The sequence below is a fragment of the Polypterus senegalus genome, chromosome 6 (assembly GCF_016835505.1).
Source record: "Polypterus senegalus isolate Bchr_013 chromosome 6, ASM1683550v1, whole genome shotgun sequence".
Lineage (NCBI taxonomy): Eukaryota > Metazoa > Chordata > Cladistia > Polypteriformes > Polypteridae > Polypterus > Polypterus senegalus.
Window position 1 is genome coordinate 156,324,006 of NC_053159.1, and position 15,452 is coordinate 156,339,457.

Genomic DNA, 15,452 nt, shown 5'->3' on the forward strand with positions numbered 1-15,452 from the left:
TTTGTCAGTTATTGCTGCTTTACTCAATTCACAGTCCAAGAAATCTGGATCCTATCCTTGCAGCATAAAGCACATGATGCCAAGTTCATTTCATGGCCCTCTCATGCTATACCTACACTATCACAGGGACAGTTGTGAGTTACAAGTTAATCTAAACTACATTTATTAGGAAATGTAAAACAAAAACATATAGAAAAAACAAAAAAATGAAAAAGTGCAAGATTCAAAAGTTGAACAAGGGACCTGTGAAGCAAAAGCAATAACCCTGTGCTGCCACCTTAGATAGATAAACACCAAAGAAGGCATGATACCCTGCCACAGAGCCCAGAGTTCAGTTGGGACAAAATGAAAGGAGGTGTGCCCAGAGGGTGATGTCTCTTTATGGATCTGAACTTCACAGCAGACAGAGCTCCCAAGTTACTTGACAATATTGTGCTTCTATTCTGTGCTACAGAGGCTGGATTGGCCTAATTTTGATTTGTCAAGTCTCCAGGCTAACATTTTTGTTTTACTTTAAACAAACTGTGTTGACTGGCTAGCTCCCCAGCTGTTACTTTGGACTACTTGTGTTCTTTGGGTGATTACAGTAGATAGAAAGATTGATCAGTAATACTTTTAGTGCTTTAGCACTCTTCGCAATACCAAAAAAGAGTAATCTATCAGTTCCATTAAATTTTGTACCTGTTTGACCTCGGCTTGCAGATGTCGGAGCTGAACACATTGCTCCAGTCGTTTCTGAGTTTGATCAGCATTCAGATCCAATTCATGCTGCTTCTCATGAAGGAACTCCAGCAGCTCCTGTACTTGTGTGGCCAGGTCAATATCCTTTTCACAAGTAAGTTCTATCCCTTGATATTAAAATTAAACAGAATAATTGACAGAGTTAATTTGGTGCAGCAACACATTACCAGTCAATCCATTAACTATTTCTTCTGAGCAGCCTTTCTCTCTCTTTCTCAACATCCAACCCCTCCCTGTCCCTTGATACTTACTAAAATGCCACTACAAATTTGTGGATGACTGACTGTCCATGCTCTTTAACTAAAGATGTGCTGCTATAAGCGGCACAATAGGAATTTAAAAGTTGTGTTTTTACCTGCTAATTTAAAGAAAAAGGAGAGAAAGTTAAGTACCGTTAAGGATGGAAAGAATCAAGGTATGAAGTGCATTACATTACCTTTATAAATTTGCTCTCACGTTATTTTCTAGTATCCATACATTCTGTAATATCAAGAAACCTATTTTTAGATTTTGTCATTTCTCACCTGAAGCCTGAACCTCCATGATATACTGATGCAAGTCTTGACCTTGCTGGATTACTTCAAAGGTCATATTATTCATGGCCAACTTTCGTTCCGTATGCCGTTGTAAACGCTGCTCAGCTAGTGTGAGATCTTCTGTGTTGAAGTCATTCATCTGTCTTAAGAGGTCTTCATTCCATGCATCCAGCTCAGCAGTTACCTTCAATGAGATAAGATCACATGCTCATAGCTGTCTTAACTGTAATTACTGTAAATGTTAATACATTACACAATTTAAATAACAGCAATATGAAAAAATGAGATATATTGTATATGTACTAAAGCATCCTACTGAAACGTTCTTGCTTTTGCCATGACTTAAGTATACATGATTCATTTGTTCATTCGTAATCAGGTTCAGTATTATCAGGGCTGAAGCTGATCTTGATAGCAAATAGCACAAAGCACCAGTTCATAATAGGCACTCTCCCACACATGACCTCACTTACTTGCACTGGACAAAATAGTGTAATCAATTAATCAAACACGCATATGCACCTGACGTACAAACCAAGTAGACATAAGCAAACCATGCACACTCCACACAGGCAGAAAATGGGTTGCGAGTCCCATTCATGGCTCTCTTGAGCATTGGGATGCTAACCTTGACCAAATCTAACAAATTATACTTTTTTTTAATCCAATTATCCTGAATCATTATCATTACAGACAGCTGATGGCTTAATCCAAGACCAGATCGAAACTTTGATGATCTGAGTGGGATCAAGTAAATATGCTGGTGATTATTTTTACTTCATTTCAATTAAACATACACATTGGGTACATAAACAATAAACCAATGACACTGAACCCAAACTCAGGTGAATAAGGTAGTTACGAGATAAATGATACAAATGTCTTTCCAAAGAGACGGTTGTGTGAACAAGGTAAAGGCCACTGTGTACCTATGTATATTTTTCTTTCTTGTTATTGTTTAATATCAAGAGATCACTCAATAGCGGTCTCAGAACAGATACAGAATTTATTACATCATGCAAAACCACAAATGGTAGGCCTGAGACAATATGTTGTGATCATTATACATTGATTTGTTGGAAGGAGGGAAGAAATTGTTAACATGACATTGTTGGTCATAGAAAAGTGTATGCATGTCCGCACAGCACGGCATGTTAACATAATGAGTGCATAAATCGATCAAGAATAAAATAATGGACAATTTGCACAAGTTAATTTGTGTCAGTTGATATCTTAAAGGGGCTAAAGCCTGTGTTAGTGTTGCTGGGCTCAAGGTAGGAACCACTACAGATAGCAATTAATCTAACCTTCCTGTTTTTGGGATGGGGAGAAAAAAAATCCCAGTACTCACAGAAAAAAAAACAGGGAGTCATGGGAAGAACTAACCGGTCATACAGACAACAACTAGATCAGGACTCAAACGAAATTTCCTGAAGATGATAACCAACATGCCACCTTGTCATCTTTGTTTACTGTACTTTTTTAGCATTCCTTTATATTGTAAAACACTGTCTCTCTATGAGGTAGATAAACCCGGATTACCTGCTTTATATGTGAATTGAAAGTTCTGATCTTACCTCTATAGTATATTGCTCAAAAATTCGAAGTTGTAGAAAAATATCAAGCTTGATTTTTCTTTCGTGAAATAGTTCCTCCATTTGGCCCTGAGCCTCATCCAACTGCTGCAGTACACTTTCAATGTGACTGATGGAGCTGTTGTGTGGCATCTTGTTGTTAGACATCGCAGAATCCCTGTATGAAGCGATAAAATGAGAGAAAGAAGACATTAGGTCTTAGTAAAATGCACCCTGGGATACAAGAGAAAATGACTGATAAAAATCTCGGATATAATGGATTACCTTCATCATATAAAACATTTTTCAAAAAGGGACACATAAAGCCATTTGAAACTTACTTATTTTAGGCACAGGGTCACAGAAAGTTGGGAAGAATCCTGAAAGCTCTAAAAACTAGGCTGGACGAAACACTGAACAAGGCGCACACATCCACATCCACACCAGGTTGATAAACATTTACCAGTTAACCTTGCACACATACCTTTGGAACATGGGATAATCCAAAGAAAATCCATTGGGAGTAAACATGTACAGTTCACCATTGTGACTAACTAGGTTAGGAATCAGATCTGGAGAATGGCTAAGACAAGGGGATATATGGAAAGCTTGCAGCATGATTTACTTGGACTTTCATATGAGTGTAACACTTGTTTCTAAAGAGACTGCTGGTTAACCCAGAAGCCCATGATTTTGTGGGGAATATCAAATCACTGATCCAGGACTGTCTGAATAACAGAAAACAATATTATTGTTAGGAGGATTGCCTTTGTCCTAGAAACACTTATCGTTTTGTTCTTCGGATTACGGTTTGAAATATAGAAATCTCTAGAAACCTCTACTGTAGAAATCTCTATTTATATTAAATGATTTAGTGTAAATGAATTAAAATGATCTCTTGTGGGCCCACCACCTGCAAGAGAGGCCTTAGGGGTGCAATGTAATATGGGTGGTGGCCGAAGGTGGGAACTCTGCCGTTCCGAACCTCAGATGCTGAAATTGGCTATTGGGAAATGGAATGTTACCTCTCTGGCGGGTAAGGAGCCTGAACTGGTGCGAGAGGTTGAGAGGTACCGGCTAGATATAGTCAGGCTCACCTCTACGCACGGTCTGGACTCTGGAACCATTCCTCTTGAGAGGGGCTGGACTTTGTTCCACTCTGGAGTTGCTGTGGGTGAAAGGCATTGAGCAGAGGTGGGCTTGCTTATGGCCCCCGGCTCGAGGACTGCACGTTGGGGTTCTCACCGTTGGACGAGAGGGTTGCTTCCCTGCGCCTTCGAGTTGGGGGAAGCACTCAGACTGTTGTTTGCACTTATGCATACCCTGCCTTCTTGAAGTCCCTGGAAGAAGCGCTGCGAAGCACAGCTCCTGGGGACTCTATCATCTGGCTGGGAGACTTAAACGCTCACATCAGCAATGGCAGTGAAACCTGGAGAGGTGTGATTGGGAGGAACGGCCTCCCTGATCTAAATTCGAGAGATGTTCAATTGTTGGACTTTTGTGCTGGTCATGGATTGTCAATAACGAACACCATGTTCGAGCATAAGTGCACTTGGCGCCAGGATGCCCGAGGTTGCAATTGTGTCATCGGATCTGCGACCTTATGTCTTGGACACTCAGGTGAAGAGAGGCGCTGAGGAGTCAACTGATCACCACCTGGTGGTAAGTTGGATCAGATGGCGGGAGAGGCTGCTGGACAGACCAGGCAGACCCAAACGTATAATGAGGGTCTGCTGGGAACGTCTGGCAGAGGAACCGGTCAGAAAGATCTTTAACTGCCACCTCCAGCAGAACTTCAACCTCATTCCGAGGGAGGCGAAGGACATTGAGTCTGAATGGGCCATGTTCCGAGCCTCCATTGTCAAAGCAGCAGAACAGAGCTGTGGCTGCAAGGTTGTCGGTGCCTCTCGTGGCAGCGATCCGCAAACTCGGTGGTAGACACCTAAGGTTCGAGAGGCCATCAAGTTGAAGAAAGAGTCCTATCGGGTCTGGCTGACCAGTGGGACTCCAGAGGCAGCTGAGGGATACTGGCGGGCCAAACGTGTGGCAGCATCTCCTGTTGCAGAGGCAAAAACTTGGGCATGGAAGGAGTTTGGGGAAGCCATGGAAAATGACTTTCGGTCGGTACCGAGAAGTTTCTGCCAAACCGTCAGGCTCCTCAGGAGGGGAAAGAGGTTCTCCACCAACACTGTGTACAGTGGAGATTGGGCCCTGCTGACTTCAACTGCAGACGTTATTGACAGGTGGAAGGAATACTTCGAGGATCTTCTCGCAGAGCTAGAGGACTCTGGGGGACCTGTCCATATCAGGGGCCGAGGTCGCTGAGGTAGTTAAAAAGCTCTGAGGTGGCGGGGCCCCTGGGGTGGTTGAGGTTCACCCCGAGTTCCTCAAGGCTCTGGATGTTGTGGGGCTGTCCTGGTTGACATGTCTCTGCAACATCGCATGGACATCGGGGGCCATGCCTCTGGATTGGCAAACCGGAGTGGTGGTCCCCCTTTTTAAGAAGGGTGACCAGATGATGTGCTTCAACTATAGGGGGATCACACTCCTCAGCCTCCCTGGTAAGGTCTATTCAGGGGTGCTGGAGAAGAGAGTTTGGTCGATGGTTGAATCTCGGATTCAAGAGGAACAATGCGGATTCCGTCCCGGCTGTGGAAATCTGGACCAACGCTACACCCAGGCCAGGATCCTGGAGGGGGCTTGGGAGTTTGCCCAACCAGTCCACATGTGTTTTGTGGATTTGGAGAAGGCATTCGACCATGTCCCTTGAAGCATCCTGTGGGGTGTGCTCCAAGAGTACAGGGTACAAGGCTCGTTGTTACAAGCCATTCAGTCCCTATACAGGAGGAGCAGGAGCTTGGTCCGCATTGGCGGTAACAAGTCGGACTCGTTTCCTGTTGAGGTTGGACTCCACCAGGGCTGCCCTATGTCACCAATTCTGTTCATAACTTTTATGGACAGAATTTCTAGGCGCAGCCAAGGAGCGGAGGGGGTCTGGTTTGGTGACCTCAGAATCTCATCTCTGCTATTTGCAGTTGACGTAGCTCTGTTGGCTTCATCGGACAGTGACCTCCAGCTCTCACTGGAGCGGTTCACAGCCGAATGTGAAGCAGCGGGGATGAGAGTCAGCACCTATAAATCCGAGGCCATGGTTCTCTGCCGGAAAAGGGTGGAATGCTCTCTGCGGGTTGGGAACACATTACTGCCACAAGTGGAGGAGTTCAAGTATCTTGGGGTCTTGTTCACGAGTGAGGGAAAAATGGAGTGGGAGGTTGACAGACTGATCGGTGCGGCATCCAGAGTAATGCGGGCTCTGCAATGGTCCGTAGTGGTGAAGAGAGAGCTGAGCCAAAAGGCGAGGCTGTTGGTTTACCAGTTAATCTATGTTCCTACACTCACCTATGGCCATGAACTTTGGGTAGCGACTTAAAGAGGAAAATCACGGATACAAGTGGCCAAAATGAGTTTTCTCCGCAGGGTGGCTGGACTTTCCCTTAGAGAATGGGTGCGGAGTTGAGTTATCCAGGAGAGACTCGGAGTAGAGTCGCTGCTCCTCCAAATTGAGAGGAGTCAGTTGAGGTGGTTTGGGCGTCTGTTCAGGATGACCCCTGGATGCCTCCCTGGGGTGGTGCTCTGGGTATGCCCCACTGGGAGAAGGCCACAAGGCAGACCCAGGACATGCTGGAGGGATTATATATCCCGGCTGGCCTGGGAACGCCTTGGGGTCCTCCCAGAGGAGCTAAAGGAAGTGGCCGGGGAGAGGGAGGTCTGGGCTTCCCTGCTTAGGTTGCTGCCCCCATGACCCGACCTCAGATAAGCGGTGGATAATGGATGGATGGATGGATGGAATTAAAATTAATCCACCAACATTTTTATTTAAATATGTAATTTGGAATTACAAGAACCAGAAAGTACAAACACATAACTCCAGTTTTAAAGTCCTTACACTGTTTCCCAGGTTAAGCTTACAGCCGATTTCAAAATCCTCCTTATAACATATAAAGCCTTAAAATGACCAAGGTCCTGTTTACTTATCTGAACGTATTACTACTTACAATCCAGTGCACACATTGAGATCTCAAGATACTGGCATACTTATGATTCCAAGGATTAAAAAAAAACAGTGAGAGGTTGAGCTTTTAGTTATAGGGCCCTGAAGCTGTGGAATGATCGGTCTGCTTATATGAGAAGTGCCCCTTTGGCCTCCGCTTTTAAATCCAGGCTAAGGACTTGCTACTTTAGTTTAGCATTCCCTGACTAGAGTTGTTGATTAGTTGTACATACTGCATCTCTGTTTGTTAGTTATTTGTAATCAAATTTAAGTAATGAAGTACTGTAATTATAATCAATCATTAACCCTCATCTATTCGGTTTCTCTTTTTGGTATTTTGTTGTGTCACTGCTGTATTGCCAAACTGTTCTCCTGCCTAAGGAAAAGTCTTCTGAGATAATGGGAGCCTTGTAATCATGGGATGGAAAGATTCTGTCATCAGATTGGATGGCCCAGCTCAATCTCTACTATAGAATGGCCAGAAGAGGTGGGCAGCTAGTTGGGGGAGGTCTCCAAGACTGTGTCAATGTCTGACGTCACTTTGACTACTCTCCTCCAGTTGACTGTGGACTCCCATTCTCCAAGGGTTGTGATGACCTAAGTTAACTGGCTGCCTACCCACTCTTAAAACAATATTATATGTACTGTATATGCTGGACAATACAGTAAGATTAAAATCCTTTTGCCACTGGGCAGGAGTAATAGCATGACAATGTAGCTATAGCACACTTTGGAGTTGAGAAGAGAGAGCAAAGAGAGAGAGAGTGACAGCAAGCACTCAGCTGGCAAAAGCAAAAAAGTGCAGTGTCTGGGCCAATTGATGAAAGATGAGAAAGAAATATTTTATGTGACATAAAGGTTAAATAGGCAGCTGAACAACATCACCATGTGGAGAGGAGGTTAACAGGCATTTAAGCAGACCCAGAACAGCAGGATGGCTTTATTTCAGTTGTCTTTACTTGTGAGTTTACTGTTGTTAATGATTTAAGATTTCTGCTAACCTTCTGACTACTTGGTCTTTTACTTAATTAGGCAGTTACTATGAGGGCCACCTCCTAGACAGTAAATATTTCATAAATATATATTTTCAACTTTATGATTTTTATGTAAAAATCTGTAAGCAGATTCAATGAATAGTGTGATATACAGTAAGTGTTACCTGAAATTAACTTAATATAAATATTTGAAGTGGAGACGCTGTTTCTGTTCTGGGAAGAGGAGGCAAATGAGGTTTACAATCACCAAGTATATGGTAAAGCTGGAACATAATGCAAGGGCAAGAGATTAGACTTTGTAGAATGACTTGGTATTTACACTAATTACCTCCTTTCACCCTGAGTTCAACCAGAAAGCAAACATGAATAAAAAAAAATACAATGCAACCAAAGTTAAAAGTTCTCTGTTGCAAGAATAATTTGGGAGGAAAGAAGGTACAGGGAGACTTGTTACAAGCATTTAAATTGCTGAACTTTTTCAGAGTTTTTCTGAAAGAAAACTTGGAGCTATACCAGAAGATATCAGGGGGCATAGGGATATATATATTAAAGACAAATGACAGGACATCTTCACAAAATGTGGAATTTATTTCATAGTGGGAACAGAAGTGAATGTGTTTTGAAAGGAGCCAGAGTTTTAAAATATTCCTGAATTATTGTGTGTCATATTAGGGAATCCTAATAATTTGTTATAAACCTTGTACAAGATTTCTTTCTTTTGTAGCAGCATGAATATACAAAACTGTAAAACTGTACAGAATGGCCTCTTTTCACTTGTATTAATTGTGGTTCCTATACAATTTAAGGACACACAATTGGCTTTGACCTTTCAACCACACACGACTACATTTGCTTTAGTAGGCTAAAGCTCTGTCCAGTGTCCATTGTTAAAGAAAGCATTTCACATTAGTAGAACACATTTATAATACAGACAACTTTCAGAATGGGCAAATCAAGCTGAAATCAATGAATGACCAAATTTCTACTTTTTCCTTTTATTTCACCGTACAACAATTTTTTTTTCAAAAGTCTTGCCGATTGTGACAGGTACTACTGGGCATGCACAAATATAGTTTTGGTTTTACTGCAACACGTAGGAACTCTGAGAAATAGACATTTATATGTTTACTGACAATAACATATATAGTCACGTTTATGTTTCGCACAAGCTATTACATTCAACAGAATTTAGGTGTTTTGCTCCTGATTTTCTTTTGTATTCAATGTCTGGTGCATCACGTTGCATTGCCCAACAGTAGTCAGCAAGCACTAACGGATTCCAGTTGCCTTGGTATCGTTTCTCCATCGTAAGCAATGTCCTGGTGAAACCTTTCACCGTGTTCGTCACTGACAGCACCGAGATTTGCAGAAAAGAAGTCCAAGTGTGAGTGGTGGAAATGAATCTTGAGTGACATGTTGCACTTCATTGTCTTGTATGCTTCCAAAAGTTTGTCTACCAGCTGAATGTAGTTTGGGGCTCTGTAATTGCCCAGAAAATTGTCAAGGTCTTTGAAGGCTTTCCAGGCAATTCTTTCCGGCCCAGCTAAAAGATCTTCAAACCGCTTGTCACTCATAACATTTCTGATCTGGGGGCCAACAAAAATGTCCTCTTTGATTTTGGCGTCAGTTATTCTTGGGAACATGTCTTAAATAACGAAAACCTTTGCCTTCCTAGTTCAGTGCTTTCACGAAATTCTTCATGAGTCCCAGTTTTATGTGAAGAGGAGGCAAAAATATCTTTGCCGGGCCGACAAGCAATTCATGTACAGTGATCTCTCGCTATATCACGCTTCGACTTTCGCGGCTTCACTCTATCCCGATTTTTTTCTCATACATGCTTACGTCACTACGCATGCGCTTTCTGAGAACTTTTATCTAAGCCCTACGATGGCTCCTAAACGTGCTGCTTTTTCTAAGCCTTCTGACAATAAAACTAAGCGCCGGAGGAAGATGCTTACTATCCAGGAGAAGGTGAAACTCTTGGATATGATTAAAGATGGCAATACCCTACAAAAGCCTCCTCACGCATATGAAAAGGCAGTGCCAGCAACTGCCTATCAAGATGTTCTTCAGCCGCGCACCCAGACACCCACTGCCTACTCCTAGTACTTCTTCACTGAAGACAACAACGCACCTGCTGAAGATACTGCACCACCTCTGAAGACTCTCCTACTAAGGTCGTGCCTTCATAGGTTAGTGGTTGTGTGCAATTATATGTACAGTACAATAATCTACTAGATAAAAGTGTTCGGGATTGTCCTTCCGTCCCGTGAGTGCAAAGCGTAGCGGTATTCCGCTTATTACAGACTTACTACTTGCGGCTTGAGGTGCGAGCGCGATGTGAGCAGAGTTCTGGTGCTCTCATCGTTCCCTTGATTTTGTGCGCGATGCGCTGGAAAAATAGACAAAATTATGTCTCTGGAAATAATTAATGTTGATGGAGTACAAATGCCTCACCGCGGAGATGATGCTTGCTTATTCTCACCTATAGCTTATTTAGTGCATGAAACTCCGTCTTTAGCGGTACAGATTCGGGCTGACATTGTACGACTTTGGACAGGCACTTGAGGGGATAAAAAAAACTTTAGGTTTTCGGGAGATGTTATGAATGGGCACTTTGATGTTCTCATTCCCTACACTTACATGCCTGATGTACACATGGAGCGCACAAAAATTGAGGATAAAAATCGGTCGCCTTAAAAGGCGAGTGCGTCTAGTAATATGATATTCGTAACGTCTAATATGTCTTATTTTCTCTTATTTTGTCTAATACATTGGGTAATACGAGTATAATGGTGATTAAAGGGTGTTATTTCATGTCTAGAGGGCTCTAATAATGTTAAAAAAACGTATTTAGAAGGTCGTAAACAGATTTTCTATTGAAATATTACTGCGAAAATATTCGATTTATAAATAAAGAATCCTACTTCGCGAAAATTCATTTATCACGGTAGAGTCTGGAACGGATTAACCGTGATAAACGAGGGTTCACTGTACTACATTTTTCTGTCCTGGAACTAACCTTTTACAGAGTGGCCAGTTCTGTCGAGAAAAGTGTGACTCTTTGGCACGGCTGTCTTATTCACAGATGAAACAACAGTACTTTGTATAGCCGAGCTGCAGTCTTAGTAACAGAGCAACGACTTTAAGATCTCCGTAGATATTCCAGTTGTACCTGCTATACTGGACGTGCTTCAGCAACAGTTCTATATTCTCATATGTTTTTTTTTTTAATGTGTGCTGTATAGCCAACAGGTACTGAAGGACAAACGTTGCCATTGTGTAGCAGAACAGCTTTCAGGCTTAACATTAACGAATCAATGAAGAGATGCCACTCTTCCAGGTTCTGATCACAACCCAAGGCCGAGAACAATCCTTTAATGTCACAGAAACAGAGACTGTCGACTTGTGCAAAAAATTTGGTTATATCATGATGTCAGCCTCGAAACACAGAAATGTTCGTACCTGGAGACAGCAAACACCATTCCTGCAGTCTCAAACCCAACAGCTTGACTTTTGCTTTTGACATACCCAAATCTCTGACCAAATCGTTCAATTCGGACTGTGTTATCAGATGTGGATCGCTTGATGAGCACGGCTGAAAATCCGGTCAATGTCACTATCAGTACCCTGCATTGCAGTTTCTTCAACTGGTTCGTCTAAGGTCCAATCCTCTGGCAATTTCGGAATTGGAAGACTGTCGTCATGTGGCACAGGTCTCATTGCTGAAGGCAGATTAGGATATTCAATTGACTTATTGTTTTTGGCAGAGAAACTAGACACATTAGTCAAACAGAAGTAACAATCCGTCACATGGTCTTTCTGTTAATAATAATAATAGATTTTATTTATAACGCACTTTTCATTGATAAGATCTCAAAGTGCTACAACATGTCGCACAGCAAATGTGAGGTGCCCATTCCTTGTCTTGATCACCAATTTTGCAGCCGGAATACAGACAATAAGCTTTCTTCACAAGAACAGTCATCCAACGTCTCTGAGGCACAAGTGTATAGTCGCCACAGATATAGCAGAATGCATCACGGCTGTTAAGACATTGATGAGACATATCATCCGACACCAAAACGTCTATAGCATCAAGCTTACTTACTGTTATATTGCTACAGATACTATACTGATACTATACATACATACTGACTATCTATATTAACCAAAGGAGCAGGATCGGTGTATGCAAGCCACCTTTATAGCATGCTGAGACAGCGTCAAGCCCATTCAGACCTGTCCAGGATGTCAGCTTCCACAGAACAGCTTCCAACCTGGCCTGATTCCATGGCTGGAGATGCCCAGGCTACACAAACTGTTGTTGATAAGTCACTTACAGGAGTGAAAATGTTTGGATACAAATATAAGAAAAAATCATGACAAAACTGAAACGGTACATGATGGGTAAATTTTGATGTGATATTCGTGATCAGCGCTACCCTTGTTTAGGTCTCTTGAGACAAAGCCACGACTGTCCACGAGCGTCAGTACGCCAGTTGCTAGCATTCAGTGAACAACCCGCGCTATAACTCTCTGTGAAAACATGTTCAAGTCCAGATAGGTTCTTATAGGGTGAAAAAGCTTTCTATCTACACTGTTAATGCGAAATACCAGCTGGCATTTGGGTTGGAGGGGCTGTGTGCGACTTGGGTTACAATAAGAACATTAAAAGACAGTACAGAGGAGGGAATACAAGATTTAATGTTTATAGTAGATTTGCATCTTTAATATGCCAACCCACTGCTAGGTAGTGATGGGCACTTTCTACAACAGCATCTCTTTTATCTTTTTGATCAAAAAAAAATTTATTCATTTTGATTGTATCAGTAGCAAATGCTATGAACTAGTGTATAATTAATATTGTGTCACACAGGAGGCAAACCCTTTCTCTTTTTGGTTGCAACTTAAAACGTACACGGGAAAAGATAAGAGTTGCACAGGAAGATATCAGACCAGTATGTCCTCTTCCAGTCTGGAAGTGTCGTTATGACCCTTCTCATGCTTGCCTCTTCTGGTCTTGCTGACATCAAAACCAGTGACTACTAACCACCAGCATTATTTGACCAACACTTTCTGTCTGAAATTTCAAAAGCTTTTATTGGCTTTTGGAAGCCACCCAAAAGCAACAATTAATGGGTAGCCAACCCTGATTCCTCCAACCCTTTGATTGTTTTCTTGGGCCTGTTTTTCAGATCATATAAAATATGATATAGAATGACAGACTCCAGCCTTTATTACCTTTCATGTAAATATATTTATAGTTTATTCTTTTATACACATACAAATATCCAGAGTACTTTATGGGTTTGCATATGGGGAAAACAAAGGGGAAAGACTAAGCGGATGATAGTTACGAAACTCTCCTCCATTTTCACACTTACGGTGGAAGAGAACCATGTGGAAGACACCTGTCAACACTTCTGCTGTGATGCTTCTAGCCAAGCATCTTTAGCATTCACTTCAGGACCAGATTCCTAGGGGAATGTACTTCAGGACAGCTCACTTTGAACTGTAATACACCAGACTCTACATATTTTGTCAATCTATTTGTCTTTAGCCTTGGACATTCAAAGGGGCATCCCTCAGGACCCTAACTCTTTATGCTCTTTGTTCATATTTTGTATATTTGTAAACACTGTATATATTGCCAGTAAATTGAGCTCCGTGGTGCTTACACAAGTCCAGATGGTCCCAGTTTGTATGCTTGCACTCTTCACACTTTATTCCACCTCCACAGCAGGGAAACAGTTTAGTCCATTGTACGCCACAAAATAAGCATGTAGTATTTTTTTACAACACAGAGCATCAACTACAAAATGAGACTAGTTTTCCTCATGAGTAAAAACAGAATGAATCACCAAGAATGAAGCTGTGTTTTTTATAGGTTTTAAGCATTTTGAGTTGGAAATCTACAGATTTCTTTGTTCGCTGCAATTTTGTGTCCAAGCACAACTTTTAACAAAGATTAAGTACAACAGAACAGACACCAGTCTTATGTGCAATACAATGACTTCCAGTTTCATTTTGGGTTAAGATACACTTATTCATATGAAAGGAAGGCTTACATCTATCTAATCCCTTATCTTTCATTGGACCTAGCTGTAGTGCAATGAGGTACTGCATAATTGTGGAAGTTTTTCAGCAACCTTATGGAACAAGTCATCTGTTTGAAGAACAACTGGCATCATCAGAGTTCTATGGTTTCATGAAAGAATACAGAGTTGGATGATGTACAAGTAAATGTAGAAAGTTCAGGAGGGTATAGGAGGCTATCTCACCTAGGTCAACAAAACCATTTTACCAGCTTTTGACAGCTTCTCACTTACTTTTTGGTTTATTTTGTTACTATGCACCCAATGATGTATTCAATGCTTGAAATGCACCTTATAAAAATGCATTATTATTATGAAAAGAACCCAAACCCAAACAACAATGGAAGCATGGAGATTCTTCAGCACTACATATATTCAAGGTCCAAGTCAGTGCTGGCAAAATCATGTGCACACTTCTTTATGAGACTAAGGAAGAAGTCTGTATTGATTGCCATTGTCACCAAAAGACCATACAACCATCTTATTTCCTTTGACATTTGCTGCAGTCAAATAGGGATAATCATTGAGAAAAGCTATCAGGCATCTCCCTTCTACTTCATACTCACACCATACAGATTGCAAAGGTTTCAAAGAGATGCCAAACTCATTCTGTTTTCCAATTTGAAGAGCTATCTCCAAGGGATATACTACGGCAAGTGATTTTATTTGAGTTGTACATAAATATTTTGTCAACATTATGAGGAGTGTTCTGGTGTTCATGGGGATGGATAATTTTTGGTTTTAGTGGTGTTTATCTTAATAGTTTGGGCTATAACGTTTCTGATAAACCCTTAATATACTGTATAACAGAACAATTGTGTTATAGACCAAATTACATTTGACAAATAGTACTACTTTAATGTACCTACATCACTATGGTTAAAAAAAGGAGATGCTAAGGTGCCGCTGTAAAATAATGCTTAGTGGAAATGCAGAATGAGATCTGCCACTGACTCACAGAATCACAATGACCAGCTATGGAACATCAGTTAGCAAGTCAAGAAGTAAAATATAAAGCAGAGGTCAGACCAAGAGAAGCAACAGAAAATAATGTGCTACTATATTAAAAAGATATATTTCCCTTTAATACACACTACCTAGGTGAAGCTCATGCAGGCAGTTCTCATAAATATTAAAAAATAGAAAGGATAACGAGAGACTGACACCCAGTCCAGAAGCAGAACCTGTCTTGAACCTGATGTTCCCAGGATATGCTGTGGTCTCCTGTACCTCTAAATTCAGTTAAGAAGGTTAAGTTATGAATGAATTTAAAGGAAGACTATCAAAACACCTGTTTTTAGTGGTAAGGATATAATAAAATATAAGCAAAACTATGACAAAACAGGCCTTTTAACTCAGCATAACTCATCAAAATATAACAAAGTCAAGATGTGAAAATCCTTGAAGTACTACAGTCTTGTACACTAATTGGTAACTTATTTCACATATTTATAGCT

General features: G+C 41.3%; 1 protein-coding gene across 7 annotated transcripts in view; it reads right to left on the reverse strand.

The window, feature by feature from the left end:
• Nucleotides 1-15,452, reverse strand: part of kalrna (kalirin RhoGEF kinase a) — a 758,514-nt gene that overhangs the window by 275,369 nt on the left and 467,693 nt on the right. For all 7 annotated transcript variants that reach the window (XM_039757406.1, XM_039757408.1, XM_039757407.1 and 4 more), the window contains 3 exons: nucleotides 2,855-3,029; nucleotides 1,266-1,461; nucleotides 682-848 (listed from right to left, as the gene is read on the reverse strand). In XM_039757406.1, the coding sequence (XP_039613340.1) occupies nucleotides 682-848; nucleotides 1,266-1,461; nucleotides 2,855-3,029 (538 nt within the window). The remainder of the gene's footprint in view (nucleotides 1-681; nucleotides 849-1,265; nucleotides 1,462-2,854; nucleotides 3,030-15,452) is intronic.